At 38.3% G+C, this 22701-nt stretch overlaps 1 protein-coding gene across 1 annotated transcript; it reads right to left on the minus strand.

Annotated features, from left to right (window-relative positions):
- Positions 1-2256: 2256 nt before the first annotated feature.
- Positions 2257-3265, minus strand: LOC103724307 (copper transporter 1-like). The gene is made up of 2 exons (XM_008815525.5): positions 2634-3265; positions 2257-2540 (listed from the first exon to the last, which is right to left on the minus strand). The coding sequence occupies exon 1, from the start codon at positions 3226-3228 to the stop codon at positions 2791-2793; it is 438 nt and encodes a 145-aa protein (XP_008813747.1). The 5' UTR covers positions 3229-3265; the 3' UTR covers positions 2257-2540; positions 2634-2790.
- Between the last annotated feature and the right edge of the window lie 19436 nt (positions 3266-22701).

Raw genomic sequence — 22701 nt, forward strand, 5'->3', positions numbered from 1 at the left:
ATCCAATCCATATTTGATCCGATTTCAGCCTAGGTGGACGCCAAGCCTAGTTACCCTTCTTTTATCATTGGGAGAATCTTTGTAATAACAAGTAATTGGGAGAATTTGGAGTTCTCTCTGATCATTGGCACCCTCTAGTCTTGTAACATCTCTCAGTATATAATGTGTACATAGTATTTCTTTTATTAATAAACTTGGGGGAAGTGTCGATTGGTCATAACAGCTCTATATATAATAGCACCGGTCGTCGGCGTTCGGAGTGACCGGATCTTGGAGAAACTGCATCTAGACAAGTCTTTTTCCCTTGAGACCTTTTCACGTATTTGTCTTCGATAAGGACGATGGAAGCCTCCGGTCCAACTGGGATACTCAATTGTCACCGCTATGGATGGAGCCGGACCTGAAAAAACTTATTTATGTCTCTTCGGAGACACTGGATAAAGTTGGAACCGTGCAAAGAAGATTAGCATCGCAGAAATGCTCCAATTCTTTTCGACTTTTCTCCCAAATGGACCAGCAACCTATCAATCAGTAAAGCCAGGAAATGATAGCAGCAACCACGCAGGTGGTATCTTGTGAACTCGGGACGAGGATTTGCCTAAAATATTCTATGATGTTTTATTTTCTGATTTTATTGGCTGTATCCGAGCTCGTGTAGTTTGACATGCCTGCCTTAGCAGCAAAATAAATAAATAAATAGATAAATGATAGCAGCAACTGAGAGTCACACTATGTCAGGAAATATGAAGAACGAGCATACAAGCAATCCCCACACTCATACTATATCTCCCATCCCTTCATCTACTACTTTCCTTTTCTTCGCTACTTTCATTTTTCAAACTTTTCTGTAACTTAATTTCATTCACTTAATACAATCTAGGTGGGCTTTGCCTTCCCTTCAAAGAGGACAAAGAAACTACCATATAATTCATGGACAAAAAGGAAAGGTTTCGGGTTATTCTACTATCTAAAATTACAACTCAAGTGTATGAATCACAGGTTCTGAGCTCAAATTTCAGTGGGATTGCTGCCCAAATTTTAGGCTTAGGTAATTAAAATTGGTGATACTCTAACTTTTAATCATGAAAAACTGCATGAATCACAATTTTTTTTTGTTTTCCTTTCGAATAAGTTTATAATAGGAAGAAAGGCATTTTTGAACATGTTTCATGAATGTTGTCTTATTCTATATTTCAATTCTGAATCACAGCTTATATGAGGGATTACATAGTAATTAACAGTTTTCTCTTTTTTTTGTTGTTTTTGTCAATACTACTTGCTGTGGGTATGCATGGTCCTATATATCGAAGAAAATTTTCCACACTGAGCTTAATCACCATTAACTTTATCAATAGTTGATTGATTATTTTTATTAAAAAGACTAATTATGTCTAGGTAATGAGGTGATGTCATGATTAAATCAAAATTAATAAATGCATGTCTTAGCTAATGGAGGAAAATATTCAAATTCAATCAAAATAGGAGACGTGTCGTGCACCTATTAGAGCTCAAAGAGTTATATCCAATTTTTAGTGGTGGTTGCACTTTATTGGGTCCAAGATTAAATTTACATAAGCTTATATAAAATCAACAGAATATACGAATATTTTACCAGTGATCAAGCAAGATTAACAAGCAATTATGACTATATCTGTAGCAAATATGCATGGCAAGCTCTCCTTTTCTGTAACGAAATTCATCTATCGCATAAGAATAAAAATTTACGGATTTAAATTTAAACATATCCTATTTGGGTCAATATAAAAATACAAGCACATCCCTACCATACACAACTCTGTGATTTTTATAAACTAATAAAAAAGGTTTAAGCAATCTATGTATGTCCTGATTTAGATCAAAATGTGTGGGTGTTAGTGAACCAAGTTAAGAAAGTATTTATTTTTATTTTTTTATTTGTTGCTAGTTGGTGTTTTGTGTTGGATATGTTACATGGGATCGGGTCCATGGGTTTTCCAACCGGCAATTATGATGGTAGGATTTTTTTTTTTAATTAAAAGAAAGGGATTTCTTGTTTCAGTTGTGTGCTGCCCTTTTCTTCCTCAAGTCCTCCACTATGTTCATCAGATTTTCTTTTTAATATTTGTGTGGCTAAATATTTTCATCAATTTTGAACTCCAACAAAGTGTTCAGCCTCCTACGTCCAAAGATCAAAACTGGTTTAGGTCGCCAACATTTATCGCCACCACAAGTTCATAATTGAATCCAATAGCCCAGTGCACTACGTACTCTTCGTGGTGAAACAGGAAAATGAGTGGAGTACAGGGGATGTTGGATTACCAGCATTCTCTCTGCAACACCGTTTATTTAAGTACTTATTACAGTCATCGTATATGGTGGCCTCAATCCTTTCTCCAAAGCTAAAAAGAAAACAGTTCTTTAAAAAAATTAGGAAAGATTTCTTGGAAAAGCTATCAAAACAATTGCACCATTTCTTCTCTGCAGATCTTGTGAACAAGCTCCAGTTGGAATACTATTTTGAGCATCGTGACGTTCGTTCAGTCTCCCCGTAAAAATTGCGCCTGAAGAAAGATGCAATAATGTTAACACAGTATTTAGACCATAAACCAAATGAAACTGAGGCCAAACAAAATTGGCTTCCGACGAAAACTTACAGAAGATCAAACATCTGCACCCTTATTTTCCAACACAATTTACAACCGTTAAAATCTAAGTTGCGGATTCAGTATTTACAATCAAATTCCAAAGCAAACATTTCCACGTTTATTGCACTACGAAATCACCCCACACACTGAAAAGCCGTAGAAATAATCAGCAGGCACAGGACATGGGAGGTAGATCTCCCTTGGTCCCCTCGGCCGGCTGCAGCTTCCGTCTCTGGAACACCGAGCTGCCAAAGAGCAAGAACCCCAAGGCATGACCCAGTATCGCGGCGATCAACACGCCAACGTTGAAGGACATGACGGCGAGCATGAGCAAGTAGGCGAGCCCGACGCGGATCGCGTACATGGCCGTCTGAGCGAGCCCGGTCACAGTATGGCCCCAACGAGGCCTGACCACACGGCAGAAGTTGAGCCACTCGACGAGGACGGGGAGCAGGAAGACGACGATGAGGGCCAGGGCGTACATGCCGCCCCTGGTGCCGGGCCATCCCTTGAAGAGAATCTCCGAGTTCTTGCCCCAGAAGAAGGTCATGTGGGTACTGTAACCCTGGTCCGGCGCCATGTTGCCCATGCCCGAGTGATCCATGGCGGAATACTAGCTACGAGGAAGAGGTCGCTCTTGGGCTGTACTTCTTCTTTGCGGCCTTTGAATATAAAGGATGGGGGAGACTGGGAGAGCGCGCTGTACTTCCTGGAAGGGTCGTACGGTTGTATCCTTCTCACGAAAGAAGGAAGGAAGGAAGGAGTCAGCTTCCTTCGCGCGAATCCATCGTTGGATCGTGCAATATTTGCTTTGAGATCTTTGACCCGAGCCGGCTCTTTTGCAGTACGAGTGGGAACGGGGATTGGAAGTGCACAGCCGGAAAGAACGGATATGGAAGGATGAGCTGGTTTTAAAACGACGGCTGGTCCGGACGCGACCGGCCTTTACAAATGGTCTCAGGCCATTGCTTGTGGAAAAGTTGATGAGACTGACAGTTTTTTTATTTTAACCGCGGTCATACGACGGCAACGATTATTTCGCATCAGCATTTCTGATCGTTCAGTTGCGTGTTAAGTTCTAATCTATGGTAGGTGGGTTTAGAGGTTGATCCACGTGCTGCGGCGTGAGGTTGCCTATCTGTGAGAGACGTGTTGGTGGGAAAGAGTGCTCAGATCAACCTATGCTGAGTTGGATGCGGGCAGACGATATAAATTTGGAGATATGCCGGCCTTCTCCAGCATCAAGCTATCCATTCTGCAGATGAGCTACTACACCAGTCGAGGGAGGCCATGTGGAGTCTGCCGTCGTGGCGTGGGGGATCCATCTGGCCTATGTGGCGTACCACATATGGTTAGATAGAAATGTTCGAGTTTTCGACGACAGACGAGAGTCTTCGTGGAGTGTCGCCGAGAGAGCCTGCATCCAAGTGGGTGAGATCAACAGGACCACTACAGCGAGTTTATCTAGGATGGCCAGGGACATCTGAGACCCCTGTTTGGCTGCTTCTGCAAATAGGTTCCTCCTTATCTCTTGGGAGCCCCACCCTCCGGTTATCTAAAGGTGAATTTTGATGGCAGTGGTCCTAAAGATGGCGGTAGGGCTGGTGTGGGATTCGTGATCAGAGATTATGATTCGCAGTTGACTGCTGCAGGTGGGCGGAGCACCGATGGGTTATTAGTGCTACAAGCGGAGCTCAGAGCAGCATGGGAGGGCCTCTTCTACGCGAGACGGAAGCTGGGGGCCCAGCTCAACATTCTCGAGGGAGACTCGGCCATAGTGACTGGATATGGGAGGAGGGATGGAGGGGGGATGGGAGTCCCCTAATATGTGACATCACTACATCAAAAAGAGGCTTTGGCGATGCTTTATTTGGTCTTTACCGATGCTTTATTTGGTCTTTACTGATGCTTATAAGCGTCGGTAATTTTCTTTCCGATGCTTTTAAAAGCGTCGCTTACATTAAAGTGGCAAACTAAATTGCCGGCACTTTGAAAAGCGTGGCAAAAATGGAGTTTTACCGACTCTTTAAAGAGTCGTTAGAATTATATTTTTCTAAAAAAATAAAAAAAACCAAATTATTTTTTTGGGGAGAAAATCTATAGGGAGAGATTAATAAGAAATCTATTCTCCATTGCTGGTTCTTCTAACTACAACAACATGATTCTGCTTCTTCTAATAGCACAAAAACAACAACACGGGAACAACAACAAATGCTAATGCTCAATTTACTGATTTTTTTTATGAATTACAATAGAAAATCTATTACAATAGGAACACAATGCATAATTACAAATTACAAATTACAAATTACAATAAAAATGGAAGCATCCTTGAGCCTTCATCTTCATCTTCATCTTGGTTTCATCTTCTTTCTTTTCGAATCCTTGAAAACCCAGCTGCCAACAAAAGGGCAAGAAGAAAAACCCTAGTGACCAACCTTCTCTACACTTGCTAGATCCAAAAAAAAACCACAAATTCTCGAGTTGTTCTGGATCAGAAGCCTCCGGAATTGAAATCACTTGCCAGATCCTTGCGATCAGGTAACAAATTAGGCCAAAAAATCCCATCTTATCTTTTTTTAGTCTCTCTTCTCTTTCAATCGAACAATAAATATATCTAACAAACACCGAAAACCAAACGGAAAAAAAATCTTATCGGAGATCCAAGGTCGTGGCCTACGATCAAGTGGACCACCTCGAGTCGAACCCTAGGGGTTGGAAGCGAACGATGAATGAAGAGAGCAAGAGAGAGAAACAGCGATGGCGGGGAACTCCGATCCTTGAATTATTCTGCTATTTTAACCCCTTGCCCCTTCTTGAAGAGAGATCGTGGATCGAGGCCAATGGGGAGATGATGGGTCGGAGTGCCCTAGGACACCTTTCTCGACGGCGCGGGGTCGTCCCCATCAAGAGAGGGAGGGCATGAAGGGGGAGAGGGCACTGGGATGATGGCGGCTAGGTGAAGGGGTTAGGGTTTGTTCTCCGCCATGTGTGAGAGAGAAAAAGGCACGGGGATCGAGGAGGAAATGGCAGGGGGTTGGCTTTGTTGCTGTTTTTTCCCCAATGATGCTTTAAAGCGTCGTCTAATTTCAATTTCACCCGATGCTATATAAAAGCGTCGGCAAATTTTGGCGCGATGCCCAAATTGCTGATGCTTCTTTCTTGCGTTGGCGGAGAAGAGTCAGAAAAAATCACTTTTGTTGTAGTGCATCCGTCTGATGCTGAGAGACTATTGTGCCTTCCAGGCAATGTACGTGTATCGGAAGGCGAACAAGATGGCTGACTGGGTTACTTCCTATGTCGCGCAGCACTTTGACGAAGTTTTTTGGCCACATCTAGAGGCACCCCCTGATCTTCGTGTCAGATTGTAACTTTTGATTCTGCTGGCTACACATACACTAGAGTAGGGTGAGTAGCCGTTGTACCAAAAAAAAAAAAAAATCAATCTTTGTATTTGTTAGAAAAAATAATTTTGTATGAAATGAACAGTTCTTCGGACACGTAATTTAATTGCTTTTCAATTATCAATCATTATTTTTCGTTACAGTAGTCATTATTTTTTCAGAATTAGTCATTTCAGTTTCGAAAAATTTGTATAAGTAACTGCTAATCCAAATATCATAACAATTAATGATACTTTGCCAGCTAGAAGTGATCCGTTCGAAGGTTGGAGGAGACCGATTGTGCAAGTCGAAATAACAAACAACAAAGATACATATCGACACACTAATGGTATAAGCCAAGTAACTAATATATAGACCAAAAGGAATAGAAGTTATTGGCCAAAAGTGAAGCAGTTAATCAAGAGAGTCCCAAAATGATGGCTAGTCAGCATGTGCCACTATCAATAATGTGGAAGGAATAGGCACACCACCAAAAAATGGAGAAGGATGATAGAGCTACCTACCATGCATGGCAATAGTGGGCTTTGCAGCATACAATAGCTAGGGCATGTGTCCTCAATGAGTACTGTTATCCCTCTTCTCATTGCCTATGACATGAGAGGTAGAGTAGCACTACCTATTTGTTCACATACCAACTCAACCACTTAGATGGCGACCATAGATAAGCGTCATGTGGATGAATTAAGAGATTAAAACATATGGAAATCATGTGACCATGTTAGATTTAATTAGATTCGGCCTAACAGTCTGACCATGCTAGAGGATAAAGTTTTTACTTAGAATCTAGTTCAAATGATGGTGTGATAATGATGAAAGTTCTTGAAGATCAAGGTATCTAGAGCAATTCTACTTTCTATCCTTTCTTCGAACACTATCTTTTTGGCTAACTCGATGCCAGTGATAAGCTTGCGGACACATTTACACCCCGGTATCTGACTTATCACTATTTCTCTCCACCAACAAAGTTCTGTGGCGCATCCGAACGAAGCTGGGAAAGGCCAAATAGAACGTGGCGTGCAATGTCCCTATCACAAAGTCATTGGAAAGCAAAGGTGCTTCAAAACATTAGAAGTGTTTCTCTGGCTGGCTTTGCACACTGGCAATATTCTTGAAAGAAAAGAGTTGGACGATTGGCTCTGGGTACTCTCTACAAAGTACAGGTGTGGAGTCCATATATAGCACATCTCTTCCTTGGATTTCCTTTTACAGGATCTATTTGGATCATACTTACCAAATGCCTTTGAGTGGATTGCCTTCCAATCTTCATGCTCTTTGGACATCTTGGATATTAGGAAAAATTCATGAAAGATTAAAGCATGGCTGGGATCAGCTACTTCTGGCTTTCTTTTGATAAATATGGCGTGAGGAGTAGAAGAATCTCCCTTCAAAAAATACTCTGATCCAGGTTCTATCCTCCAAACTACCCTCCAATCTTGGGAAAATTTATGCACCAGAAAATCTTTGGATAGCCATACTTTGCAAGCAAACCTTCTAACCTTTTTGCTGACGAAGGCCTGTAAACTTTATTTCACTTGTAATCTCTTTCTAGAAAAATTTGCCATTTCGGTACCAGATCCTGTACTAGTGGCATGCTAGCATAATGTCGGTATGGTACGGTACCAAATTTTTTTGGCGTATTAAGTATCAGTACGCCATCCGTATTGGGTATTAATACCGAACCGGTATGATACGGTACGTTATGTACTGTTCGATTTAGGCCGGTATGATGTATCCAACTTTCTAGATATTATTGGCGTATTTGGTCCAGCAAATAATTTTTTTCAGCCAAATAGAATAGGCCCCACAAAGAGAGGCAACCAAACAGCAAACTCGGTCTGCCCCTTGTCCTGGTTCTCTTCATAGTGACATAGGGGGGCGCGTGCGAGCATTGCAAGCTCTCGCAGCGGTTGCTTCTTGAAGAAATCCTGTGGTTCATCCGAGGTAAAAAAGGAGAAAGAAAATATGAATATGAGGACTAATTGGTAAACACCAAGAATCAAAAACGCTGGAATTTGGATAAGAGAAAACTGCAACTCCACAGGCTTGAACAGATATCGAATAGGACTTGGTCGAACAATATCCGACCGGCCGTTTACAATTCTAAAATTCATTACCGATTCTTTTAGTAACAATGAGTATCTTTTATTCGTATAGTTTTTTTAATTTTTTATGACGAATAAAATTGGCCAAAAACTAATTTCTTTGATGGCGAGTTTATTTACGTTACCATAGATTAATCTTTGATAATGAAAAATATGCTATATCGTGATGAAATTTTTAAATTCTTATGATGGAAACTATCATCACCAATATATTCTCATCATAATTAATATAAATTAATTGACAAAATATCTCTATCGTCGCGTATATTTTTAGCGACATGTTTTCTCTAAATGGGCATCTTTTTTCGTCCCCAGAAATTTTTTATGACAAAATTGACTTCTGATGATGATTTTTTTTCACCGAGAATATCTTTTTTTTTTTTTTGTTATAGCGCGGTGAGGATAACTCATAATCTGGATTGGATTGAATCAATATAAATCTAACTTAGGTTGGGCTTGGGTTAAACATACTAACCCAACTATAACTTGGGTCAGGCTTATTTGTGGGGAACCCATTCCAATCCCGAACCAACCCAAATTTCTACGACACGGTACGTAATCTGAGCCAATCTGGACTTAACCTCTAGTCTTTGTTCGGCTGCCAATCGCTGGAAGCCCACACTTGACCAATACTTTTTACAATGAGGCTTTTGACTTAATCTAGCAAAAATTTTGCTGGAATCAACCTGATCCAACTGAATCTAAATTGTGTTTTGATTGAGAAATTTGCACTACGATTGAGTTTGGATTTTGTTAATCTGTTTCCGTTTGGTTTGGGTTTTCTCGATTGCCTAGGCCTTGGGTTGGGCCCCAAAACAGCCCAACCCATCGCAGTTGCACAGTTACACGTGATTGTATTACTTGCACATGGGATTCAATTAGTAGAACCCTTGATTTGGCATAATATGCCATACCTCTATATCATTTTGAAAAATGATATTTTTTCTCCTTGAATTGTGGCATAACAAAAATTATATTGCCATAAGCAGCATAATCAATTTCGAGTTGAAGAACTAAATTCAAATAAAGATTGATAGCTTAAACCTAAGCTTGATCAAGCTTATATTTGACCCTAACTGGAGTTGCTCGGGTCAGATGAGAGCCACCTTAAAAAGAAAAATCATCTGAGCCACATGAGCTTATATCGCGACTTAAATATACCAAGAATTTACATCCATCTCAAGAACAAATTGACCCAAGTTCATTCGAAAATAAATAAATAAACAGCTATTATATTTAGCTCTTCTGGAGAGTTTCCCAATGTAAGAAGTTTTTTTAAACACTTCTTTTTACATACGTCTCCATAATGTTGCATTAAACTAATGGAGGAGAGATTCCATATCATTTCAGAAAATGATATTTTTTTCTCCTTGAATTGTGGCATGATAAAAATTATACGGCCATAAGCAGCGTAATGAATTTCGAGTTGAAGAATCAAATTCAAATAAAAATTGATAACTTGAACCCAAGCTTGATCAAGCTTATATTTGATGATAACTAAAGTTGCTCTGGTCAAATGAGAGCTACCTTAAAAAAAAATAATTATCTGAGCCACATGAGCAAATATCGTCATTTAGATATACCGTGAATTTCCATCCATCGATCTCAAGAACAAATTGGCCCAAGTTCATTCGAAAACAAATAAATAAATAAACAACTATTATTTTTGTCCCTTCAAGAGAGTTTCCCAATGTACGAAGTTTCTTTAAACACTTCTTTGTGCACACGTCTCTTTTTTTTTTTTGGTTAAAACGGCAATTCATATAACTCTAACTTGAGTACATCTAGCCAAATCATAAGTAAAGAGAACAAAGGAGTGGGACTATCAACTACAAATGTCCAAAAGAGCTCTCCGGAGTACCGGGCGACGTAGGAGGTGATCCAATCAGCTACTCTGTTCGCCTTCCGGTACACATGTGCTGCCTGAAAATCACCCATCTTCTGAACCAATCTCCGGGTCTCTAGAATGAGAGGATGACCGTCACCGTACCTGTCCACACCTCGGATCCAGTCGATCACCACAGAAGAGTCCCCTCAAGATGCACTCGCTCGGTGTCGAGAACCCTCCTCGCATAGGATAAACCCACCCAAGCAGCCCGCAGCTCTGCTCCAACAATGGTAAGCCTTGGCATGCGACGGCCACCAGCGACTATCAACCTACCCAAAGAGTCTCTGATTACAAATCCCACATTTCCAGAAACACCATCCACCGACCGACTACCATCAAAGTTCACCTTGAGATGACTAAGGGATGGGGGCACCTATGAAACAAGGGCGAACCTGGGCGCTGTAACAACGGAAAGAGTACCCCAGATGTTCCTGGCCATCCTAGAAGTGAACAAAGTAGTGGCAGCGGTAATCTTCCCTGCATGTAGCACAGCTCGATCCACCACCTTTCTCGAAGACCACCTCCTACCCTCTTTGATGTTGCGTTTAACTAATGCAGAAGAGATTCCATATCATTTCGAAAAATAATATTTTTTCTCCTTGAAATGCGGCAAAATAAAAATTATATTACCATAAGTAGCATAATCAATTTCAAGTTGAAGAATCAAATTCAAATAAAAATTGATGGCTTGAACCCAAGCTTGATCAAGCTTATATTTGACCCTAACTGGAGTTGCTTTGGTCAGATGACAACCACCTTAAAAAAAAATCATCTCGGCCACATGAGCTTATATGCTGACTTAAATATATCATGAATTTCCATCTATCTCAAGAACAAATTGGTCCCAGTTCATTCGAAAACAAATAAATAAATAAAAAACTATTATTTTTGTCCCTTCAAGAGAGTTCCCCAATGTAAGAAGCTTCTTTAACACGTCTTTGTGCACACGTCTCCTTGATGTTGTATTTAACTAATGGAGGAGAAATTCCATATCATTTCAAAAAATAATATATTTTTTCAAAAAATGATATATTTTCTCCCTGAATTGTGGCATAATAAAAATTATATTGCCATAAGTAGCGTGATCAATTTCAAGTTGAAGAATCAAATTCAAATAAAGATTGATAATTTGAACCCAAGCTTGATCAAAGTTATATTTGACCCTAACTGGAGTTGCTCGGGTCAGATGAGAGCCACCATAAAAAGAAAATCATCTCAGCCACATGAGCTTATATCATGACTTAAATATATCATGAATTTCCATCCATCTCAAGAACAAATTGGCCCAAGTTTATTTGAAACAAACAAATAAATAAACACCTATTATTTTTGTCCATTTGAGAGAGTTCCCCAATATAAGAAGTTTCTTTAAATACTTCTCTATGCACTCATCTCCTTGAGGTTGTGTTTAACTAATGGAGGAGAGATTCCATATCATTTCAGAAAATGATATTTTTTCTCCTTGAATTGCGGCATAATAAAAATTATATTACCATAAGTAGCATGATCAATTTCGAGTTGAAGAATCAAATTCAAACAAAAATTGATAACTTGAACCCAAGCTTGATCAAGTTTATATTTGACCCTAACTGGAGTTGATCAAGTCAGATGAGAGCCACCTTTAAAAAAAAAATCATCGAAGCCACAAAAGCTTATATCACGACTTAAATATACAGTGAATTTTCATCCATCTCAATAACAAATTGGCCCAAGTTCATTCAAAAACAAATAAATAAATAAACAACTATTATTTTTGTCCCTCGAGAGAGTTCTCTAGTGTAAGAAGTTTCTTTCAACACTTTTTTGTTTACACGTCCCCTTGATGTTGTGTTTAATTAATGGAGGAGAGATTCCATATCATTTCAGAAAATGATATTTTTCCTCCTTGAATTGTGGCATAATAAAAATTATATTATCATAAGCAGCGATATCAATTTCGAGTTGAAGAATCAAATTCAAACAAAGATTGATAACTTGAACCCAAGTTTGATCAAGCTTATATTTGACCCTAACTGGAGTTGCTCGGGTCAGATGGGAGCCACCTTTAAAAAAAAAAAATCATCCGAGCCACAAGAGCTTATATCGCAACTTAAATATACTGTGAATTTCTATCCATCTCAAGAACAAATTGGCCTAAGTTCATTCGAAAACAAACAAATAAATAAATAGCTATTATTTTTCTTTCTTCTAGAAGTAGGAAGTTTCTTTCAACACTTCTTTGTGCACACGTCCCCTTCATGTTGCGTTTAACTAGTAAAGGAGAGATTCCATATCATTTCGGAAAATGATATTTTTCCTCCTTGAATTGTGGCATAATAAAAATTATATTACCATAACCAGCGAAATCAATTTCAAGTTGAAGAATCAAATTCAAACAAAGATCCATAACTTGAACCCAAGCTTGATCAAGTTTATATTTGACCCTAACTGGAGTTGCTCGAGTCAGATGCGAGCCACCTTAAAAAAAAAATCATCTGAGCCACAAGAGCTTATATCACGACTTAAATGTATGGTGAATTTCTATCCAGCTTAAGAACAAATTGGCCCAAGTTCATTCGAAAATAAATAAAGAAATAAACAGCTATTATTTTGGTCACTTCTAGAGGGTTCTCTAGTGTAAGAAGTTTCTTTCGACACTTCTTTGTGCACACGTCCTCTTCATGTTGCGTTTACCTAATGGAGGAGAGATTCCATATTATTTCGAAAAATGATATTTTTCCTCCTTAAATTGTGGCATAATAAAAATTATATTACCATAAGCAGCGAAATCAATTTCAAGTTGAAGAATCAAATTCAAACAAAGATCCATAACTTGAACCCAAGCTTGATCAAGCTTATATTTGACCCTAACTGGAGTTGCTCGAGTCAGATGCGAGCCACCTTAAAAAAAAAATCATCCGAGCCACAAGAGCTTATATCACGACTTAAATGTATGGTGAATTTCTATCCAGTTTAAGAACAAATTGGCCCAAGTTCATTCGAAAACAAATAAAGAAATAAACAGCTATTATTTTGGTCACTTCTAGAGGGTTCTCTAGTGTAAGAAGTTTCTTTCGACACTTCTTTGTGCACACGTCCTCTTCATGTTGCGTTTAACTAATGGAGGAGAGATTCCATATTATTTCGAAAAATGATATTTTTCCTCCTTGAATTGTGGCATAATAAAAATTATATTACCATAAGCAGCGAAATCAATTTCAAGTTGAAGAATCAAATTCAAACAAAGATCCATAACTTGAACCCAAGCTTGATCAAGCTTATATTTGACCCTACTGGAGTTGCTCGAGTCAGATGCGAGCCACCTTAAAAAAAAAATCATCCGAGCCACAAGAGCTTATATCACGACTTAAATGTATGGTAAATTTCTGTCCAGTTTAAGAACAAATTGGCCCAAGTTCATTCGAAAACAAATAAAGAAATAAACAGCTATTATTTTGGTCACTTCTAGAGGGTTCTCTAGTGTAAGAAGTTTCTTTCGACACTTCTTTGTGCACACGTCCTCTTCATGTTGCGTTTAACTAATGGAGGAGAGATTCCATATTATTTCGAAAAATGATATTTTTCCTCCTTGAATTTTGGCATAATAAAAATTATATTACCATAAGCAGTGAAATCAATTTCGAGTTGAAGAATCAAATTCAAATAAAGATTGATAACTTGTACCCAAGCTTGATCAAGCTTATATTCGACCCTAACTGGAGTTGCTCGGGTCAAATGGGAGCACCTTAAAAAAAAAAATCATCTGAGCCACATGAGCTTATTGTTGAATTAAATCAAATAATTTAAAAATTTGAAAACCAAAATTGGTTAACGGCCAAGTGGCAAGCATCCGTGCACAAGCAAGGAAGCAAACATGGAAGAATTTCTAATGAAAGCAAACCATGACAAGTGTCATGTATCCAGCGCAGGAGCAAACATGGTAAGGCCCCTCGAAGAAGGAAGGAAGCATGAACGGCCAAGATGCAATAAGCCAAAAATCAAAGGAGCACAAGAAGACACGTCATCAATCCGCGGGAGGAGAATCTTCTTCTTTTGACGTGCCTGAGCCTATATAAAGGGCTCTAGGGATCATTTCAAAGCACAATCAAAATTTTCTCTTCTCCCTATTCCAAGAGTCTAGATAAAAAAAAGGCTCTAGGGATCATTGGGGAGAAAAGAAATAAAGAAAATTTTTCTTCTCCTCATAATTTTTCTAAGTTTCTTTTGAGCTATCTGCAAGCGTGAACGTGCTCTTCTTTCTTCCCTGGAGGCGCACTGACGGGGAAGACGTGGTTCTGTATTGGGTCGTCGTATCTCTAGGAGATCTGTGCCAGCAGACCCGTGCGTGAGGGGCATAAACTTTCCTGGGACAGCGCATCAGCGTGCTTCGATCCACAGGCCATCTTCTCTCTCTTTCTTCATTTTATTATTATATTGTCAAGTTAGTTATTTGCTAGTTTATTCTTCTTATTTATTATTTTTGAATATTAAAAATATTTAATTATATTTGTGCATCTAGGCTAACAATCCAGGAAAGTTTATGCACTGTTAGCACTAGATTTTAAATTGCAACATTTATTATATATTTTGCTGCATAATTGTAAATTGTTATATTTTAACTGTTACATATTTATGCTAGCTTTACTTTAGTACTTAATTTTCGAAGCAAAATTTTAGATTGCTTAACCTCCAAGAGATTTATTAATACCTCCATTTGGACTCCTTACGGAGTAATTTCCAGATTCCATTCAAACGAAAATTCGGAAATTGGTTAATTCATAGGAGCTAGCTTAATATTGCACTTAGGATAAAATTGAACGATATCTAGTGAAATTATCTATTGAATAATGGTGTCTAAGAAAAGCTTGTCAAAAAGGCATACGTGCCTAAGAAAGGCTGGTACTTAAGTGAGCCAAGTGCTCCACCACCGATCTGGAGCTGATCTGGCTGTTATTCTTTAGATTTTTCAATTAGACATCTAAAGTTCAAATTAGATATCAGTGCAATAATTTGACATAAACCTTCTCATTTTTACATGTGTCAAAATTGTGTTAAGCTACAAATTAATGGCTTCCCACACATCTGAAAATGTTAGTGCTAAATCTGAAAAGTTTGATGGTCAAAACTTTAGGAGGTGGCGGAATCAAATACGGTTCTTGCTCACCATCCTAGGCTTGATTTCAGCCATTGGTAAGAGTATTACTAAAGTCAATAATGGGTCTAACCCATTTGCTCTCCTTCCCCATTTGATTTTCAGCATGTGCCCTACATGGAAGAAGTTTGAATTTGAATTTCACCCCATGTGGCTGATTAGGAAGTAGTTTCAATTATCCCGCCTACAAGCCATGTATGGCACATGAGTCTTAGGTCTATATAGGAGAGTCATAGACCTTTTGTGAGAAAATATCTTTGATCATTATATTTGATTTTTAATGCACTTGAACTTAATCCCAAAATCAGAACTTAAGAATAATGACAAATGTGAGATATGTGTAAAGGCCAAATTACCTAAAAGATCCTTTCATTCTGTAAGTAGAGATTTTGATCTCCTTGAACTCATATATAGTGATGTATGTCACTTAGGAAGAACCTCAAGGGATAGAAACAAATATTTTGTAACTTTCATAGATGGCCTTTTTAGATACTGTCACCTCTATATTATCAAAGCTAAAAATGAGGTCTTAAATAAATTCAAAGTCTATAAAGCAGAGGCTGAAAACTAACTAGATAAAAAGATTAAAATCTTAAGGTCTCATAGAGGAGGTGAATATACCTCATTTGAGCTGACCCAGTTCTGTAAAGAACATGGGATAATTCATGAAGTAACAACTCCTTATTCACCCCAATCTAATGGAGTAGCTGAGAGAAAGAATAGAACCTTAATGGATATGGTTACTCTATATTAATTAGTTCATGTGCACCAGAAAATCTTTGGGAGGAAGCACTAGTAACTGCATCTTATATCTTGAATAGAATTCCATTCAAACATAATGATAAAACTCCATATGAAATCTGGAAACATAGAAAACCTAACTTAAAATATTTAAAAGTGTGGGGGTGCTTAGCTAAAGTAAAAATTCCAGAAAATAAAAGAAAGAAAATTGGACCCAAAACAATAGATGCAATATTTATAGGATATGCAATTGAGAGTAATGCTAATAGATTTTTAGTGTTTAACTCTCAAATAAATGAAATTAATAACAACACTATAATGGAAGCAAGAGATGCAATCTACTTTGAAAGTATATTTCCTTTTAAAACAAGGATAAATGATCAAATAAATACCAATAATAACTTAGGGACTAGTTCTAGCAGAACCAGATTTAGAGAAGAAGAAGAAGAAACTGAACCTAGAAGAAGTAAAAGAACTAGAGTTGAAAAGAACTTTGGAGAAGACTACTACACATTTCTAATAGAAGACTCTCCTACTTCTTTAGAGGATGCCTTGAAATCTCTAGATGCCCCCTTCTGGAAAGAAGCAATAGATAATGAAATGCAATCCATAATCCAAAACCATACTTGAGAATTGGCGAACCTACCCCCAGAAAGTAAACCTATAGGGTGTAAATAGATCTTTAAGAAGAAACTTAGGCCAGATGGAACTGTAGACAAATATAAGGCTAGGTTAGTAGCCAAAGGTTTTACTCAAAAATCTGGGATTGACTTCTTTGATGTTTATGCCCCTGTAGCTAGAATCACTACTATTAGGATTCTTGTTGCCTTGGCTTCCATTCATAAGCTGGTTATACATCAAATGGATGTTAAAACTGCTTTCTTGAATGGGGACCTAGATGAAGAGATCTACATGAACCAACCCGAAGGTTTCATTGTCCCAGGTCAAGAGAAAAAGGTATGTAGGTTGATTAGATCTCTTTATGGTCTAAAACAAGCCCCCAAACAATGGCACCTTAAATTTGATGAAATAATTCTAACTAATGGATTTAAAATTAATAACACAGATGAATGTGTATATTATAAAAAGAAGAATAACAAAATTATAATTTTATGTTTATATGTAGATGATATCCTAATTTTTGGATCAGACTTAGAAATTATTAATGAAGTAAAACAATTTTTATCTCTAAAATTTGACATGAAAGATTTAGGACAAGCAGACCTAATCCTTAATACTAAAATCATAAGGAATGAAAATGGAATAACTTTGTCCCAAAGCCACTATGTGGAGAAAATTCTTAAAAAGTTTCACTACTCTGATTGTCATCCTGTATCTACTCCCTATAATCCATCTCTTCATCTAAAGAAGAACTTAGGTGATCCAGTCAATCAAAGCTTGTATGCCCAGATCATTGGTTCTTTAGGATTTCTTGCAAATTATATCAGACCTGATATTGCATACTCTGTGAACCGACTAAGTAGATATACTCACAATCCTAATAATGATCATTGGACTGCTCTAGAAAGAATTCTCAGGTACCTTAAGGGTACCATATTTCTAGGATTACACTATTGTGGTTATCCTGCTGTTCTGGAAGGCTATAGTGATGCCAACTGGATCAGTGATACAGTTGACACCAAATCCACCACTGGTTTTGTCTTTCTTTTAGGAGGTGCAGCTGTATCATGGAAGTCTACCAAACAAACTGTAGTGGCTAGGAGCACCATGGAATCTGAAATGATTGCCCTAGATACCACTAGCATTGAAGCCGAGTGGCTTAGAGATCTACTGATAGATTTGCCTATTGAGACTTCACCATTACCTTCTATATCTATTCATTGTGACTGCAGATCTGCTATAGATAAATGCAATCAAGAAAATGCAAATTTGAAAATGAATAGGCACTTGAAAGTGCGCCATAAATCATTGAGATACAAATTAAAGAATAACTTGATTGCACTAAATTTTGTAAGATCCGAAAGGAATCTAGCTGATCAGCTTACCAAAGGATTGTCTAGAACAGTGGTTCTAGAGTTGTCGAGGGGGATGGGGCTAAGCCCATAAGTAAAGTCACCACGGTGGTAACCCAACCTGAAAAGGTTCAATGGGTAGAAACAAGCTAGATAGGTGACTAATGAGGAGCACTATTTGTTTTTCCCATCCCTAGGGCAACAGTGCTCATAAAAAGCAAGGGTTAGGTTGAATTTTTACTCTTAATGAATCCGAGACCCATGAGGCAGGGTACCTACTTGCTCGTACCCTTTTTCAGGATTCACCTATATGCGTGTAGTCGTGAGGCCGCGACTGTGGGAAGTGGGCTGTTCCCTAATAACACACATGAAGAGATACCTGTGCATGGCCGTAAAGCGCAAACCCGCTTCGAGCATGTTCACGCTATATTATGTGTGCTGTTGATGAAATCTGAGCCATGGACCAAGGTTCAAGGCATAGTCCACCTTGGCTCCACAGAGGTAATCAATTGTCACTAAGTGAAGGTTCAAACCGAAAGGTACCTACACCTATTACATAACATAAGATACTCAGCATTTTATTTTGATTTTTTTAAATTTTATTTTGATTTTAAATTTTTTTTAAATATTTAATTTATGTGGGGGATTGTTGAATTAAATCAAATAATTTAAAAATTTGAAAACCAAAATTGGTTAACGGCCAAGTGGCAAGCATCCGTGCACAAGCAAGGGAGCAAACATGGAAGAATTTCTAATGAAAGCAAACCATGACAAGTGTCATGTATCCAGCGCAGGAGCAAACATGGTAAGGCCCTTCGAAGAAGGAAGGAAGCATGAACGGCCAAGATGCAATAAGCCAAAGAATCAAAGGAGCACAAGAAGACACGTCATCAATCCGCGGGAGGGGAATCTTCTTCTTTTGACGTGCCTGAGCCTATATAAAGGGCTCTAGGAATCATTTCAAAGCACAATCAAAATTTTCTCTTCTCCCTATTCCAAGAGTCTAGATAAAAAAAAGGCTCTAGGGATCATTGGGGAGAAAAGAAATAAAGAAAATTTTTCTTCTCCTCATAATTTTTCTAAGTTTCTTTTGAGCTATCTGCAAGCGTGAACGTGCTCTTCTTTCTTCCCTGGAGGCGCACTGACGGGGAAGACGTGGTTCTGTATTGGGTCGTCGTATCTCTAGGAGATCTGTGCCAGCAGACCCGTGCGTGGGGGGCATAAACTTTTCTGGGACAGCGCATCAGCGTGCTTCGATCCACAGGCCATCTTCTCTCTCTTTCTTCATTTTATTATTATATTGTCAAGTTAGTTATTTGCTAGTTTATTCTTCTTATTTATTGTTTTTGAATATTAGAAATATTTAATTATATTTGTGCATCTAGGCTAACACTTATATCATGAACTTAAATATACTGTGAATTTCCATCCATCTCAAGAACAAATTGGCCGAAGTTAATAAATAAACAGCTATTATTTTTGTGCCTTCTAGAGAGTTCCTCAATGTAAGAAGTTTCTTTAAAAACTTCTTTGTGCACATGTCTTCTTGATGTTGTGTTTAACTAATGGAGGAGAGATTCCATATCATTCAGAAAATGATATTTTTTTTTTTGAATTGTGGCATAATAAAAATATATTACCATATACAACCTAATCAATTTCGATTTGAAGAATCAAATTCAAACAAAAATTGATATCTTGAACCTAAGTTTGATCAAGCTGAATTTGACCCTAACTAGAGTTGCTCGGGTCAGATGAGAGCCCCTTAAAAGAAAAAAGAAAAACAACTAAGCCACATGAACTTTTATTGTGACATAAATATATCATGAATTTCTGTCCATCTCAAGAACAAATTGGCCCAAGTCCATTCGAAAACAAATATATAAAAAAACAGCTATTATTTTTGTCCCTAGAGAGTTCCTAAGTTTTTAAATGCTTCTTTGTGCACACGTCGCCATGGTGTTGCCTTTGACTAATGGAGGAGAGATCCAAACGAGGCCAAGTGTGCCCCCCTTCCGTTGTCATTAGAAATGGATGCCGAGGTCATTAGAAATGGATGCCGAGGATTGAAGCTATATATGGACAGAAAGCAAGCTATATATGCTCCAGTATCCGCTGACCCGGTTACGTGCACGTAAAGCACTCGATTCTGGCCATCTTTCCCTATAGCGGACGGTGATCACCAATCGCTACAATGTCTGTGGGATTTGAGGGGCCAGAAACCGGAACTTGAATCCTACGGATTTGTGAAATTATAGAATGTGGGTTGCTACATATATATGAATTTATTTCCACCTTGAATCATATTGTTTGACATCTTTATGAAGTCACCATCAAAAAACTAGTTTCAGTAGTTTTTGAATAGCAAACATAGAGTCCCTGGTATTATGACAAGCAAACTTAACATGGTTGGCAGAAAATGATCGCATATTTATCCGTTCTTTTTTCCTTTTTGAGTGGATATTGACCCGGTCTTGACGTTAAGTGGATGTGGAACCCCACTCTCCAAGACACCTTATCGCCGCGAGGAGGTCAACTGTGAGAAGTTTCAACGTGTTGGAAGTTTCCACTTGTTGCATCCTGGAAGTATCCTAGAAGACGGCACGGGAAGGCTTGGAGGTCACGGTGGCCTGTAAGAATTCCTGTTGAGGGAGGTAGAGGAAGATCGAGATGGCGAGGACCGTAGAAGCAGCTCTCTCCGTTGGCAGCAGCAGCCGTGATGGTGTTTTCCAGTTTCCAGCAATTTTGTTCTTGTTCTGCATGATCGCGGCATCCATCGTAGTCATAACCATGGTCGTCCTTGCCTGTGGTGATGACGGATCGACTGGCAAGGGTAAAAGACGTCGGACGGGTGGTGGCGTTGCTGGCGGTGCTGGCTGCGGTGGTGGCGGTGGTGGATGCGGTGGCGGTGGTGGATGCGGTGGCGGAGGTTGCTAAAGTCCGGAGCGCGTACATTAATACATGGCAGTAAAGGCACCAGGTCTCGTTGCGATTGGAAGCAGCTGTATGTATCAGTTATTCCACTGGTTATATATATTTCATCTGGCCGCTATCCGGAGCCAGTTACGGATGTGTAAAATAACGAAAACTTATATCCAAGAAATGTATTATTTGAAAACTTATAGGTAAGAAATATATTATTTGAAGATTGTTGCTTTTTCATGTTGAGTTCCGTAGCATTTCTAGCGTCCTGCATTAAGAACCATTATGAAGCTCGCATGAAATTTCTATTCAGGCATCAAGAGGAATTAGGTTGCGTGAATTAAATTAGCAGCACCCTTTTTCAAAATAATTTTTTTTAAGTTCAAATATTGTGTCAAATTAGAGAAAGTGATCGATGATGTGAAACAAAATATGTTGCAATTGCACTTGTATTGAACCTTATGTTTTCATTATACGGGGCAGCTACAGTAGAAGGCATGGGAGCAACCCGATCATCTCCGCAGGTGGCGGCGCTTGGAGGTTGGGGTGGATGGGGTGGTGGCGGAGGTTGCGGTGGTGCTGAAGGTTGTTAGCAAACACATGCTAATAAGGTATCAAGTTATACACATGTTATCTGGCCAATATCCAAAATCAATTATCTCTAAAATAATGAAAACTTATATCTTTGAAATAAATTATTTGAAGTGATTGTTTCCTTTTCATTCGATTTAATTTCTTTAGTATTTCTAGTGTCCTGCATTAAGAATCATTATAAAGCTTGCATAAAAATATGAGGATCTAAATAGATATGTGTTTAGTTCCATTTTAGCTATGCATTAGATAAATTCTAAATACTTATATAGAATCAAAGAACCTAAATAGTGTCTTTAAGCTATTTGTTTTTTAGTAAGATTCTAGATTATTACAAAATGTTTCTATTCAGACATCCAGAGATTTAGGTGGCGCGAATTTTTGAATTAGCAGCATCCCTTCCTAAATTATGTTTTATTGAAATGCAAATCTTATGTCAAATTAGAGAAAATCATCAATGATATTGCAAATTCACTTGTACTGACTAACAACCAATAATAATTAATCTTCTTAAAGATCATGATTAATTTATCAAAAATGTGTTAATAACTCAGAATCTCACACTAAATATCACTCAGCTGATTTGACTAACAACCAATAACGGTTTTCTTAACCATGGCTCCCATTGAATTGACCTTGTGAAGATAAAACAAAGTGAAAGCCTTCTTAACCATCGCTCCTATTGAATTGACCTTGTGAAGATAGAGCAGAATGAAAGCTATCACCTTGAGTGAAATTTTGAGTTATCATTGCTCTTCTCTTAAGGCTGCATTTGAGCAATTGGTTGAATTAAATGAAGTAAGTTGGAAAACGGAGAGTTAAATTAGTTTGCCTTTTATAGAAATAATTATTTTCTAAATTAAGTGCGGTAAGCATGATAGGAAAATGAAAAGTGAAAAAGTGATTCAATTTTGGTTGCCAAATAAGTAAGCTGGAAAAAGGATGGAATAACTAAATTAAATGGCTTTTGATCCTCAATCAGATCAACAGGAGAGCGACAATCAGAAAATAACAGAGGCAATTGCTTGCATAGTCTTATAGATTTCTTGGTTTTGGTATAATTTACACAAACCCTAAGGATTCCGGATTAATCAAAGTGCTTGCTTAAATCGTATCATCCTTTGTCGGGCATAGCAATGTGGAAAAGTGATTTTGGATTAGCTACGGTGATTGAGTGAATTTTAAGACCGGCATAGCAATATTGGCTATATGTTGCTGCTTCACAACATATAGGGTGTGGCTTCTTGCAGGCCACCCACGCCTATTGTGAAGGAAGTCAATCACCCTTTCGCGCGGCAGATACAACCCGAGCCAGCTCTTTTGCA

Source organism: Phoenix dactylifera, chromosome 11 (genome assembly GCF_051530095.1).
Source record: "Phoenix dactylifera cultivar Ajwa chromosome 11, Ajwa_hap1_PhDact_Kaust_v1.1, whole genome shotgun sequence".
NCBI lineage: Eukaryota > Viridiplantae > Streptophyta > Magnoliopsida > Arecales > Arecaceae > Phoenix > Phoenix dactylifera.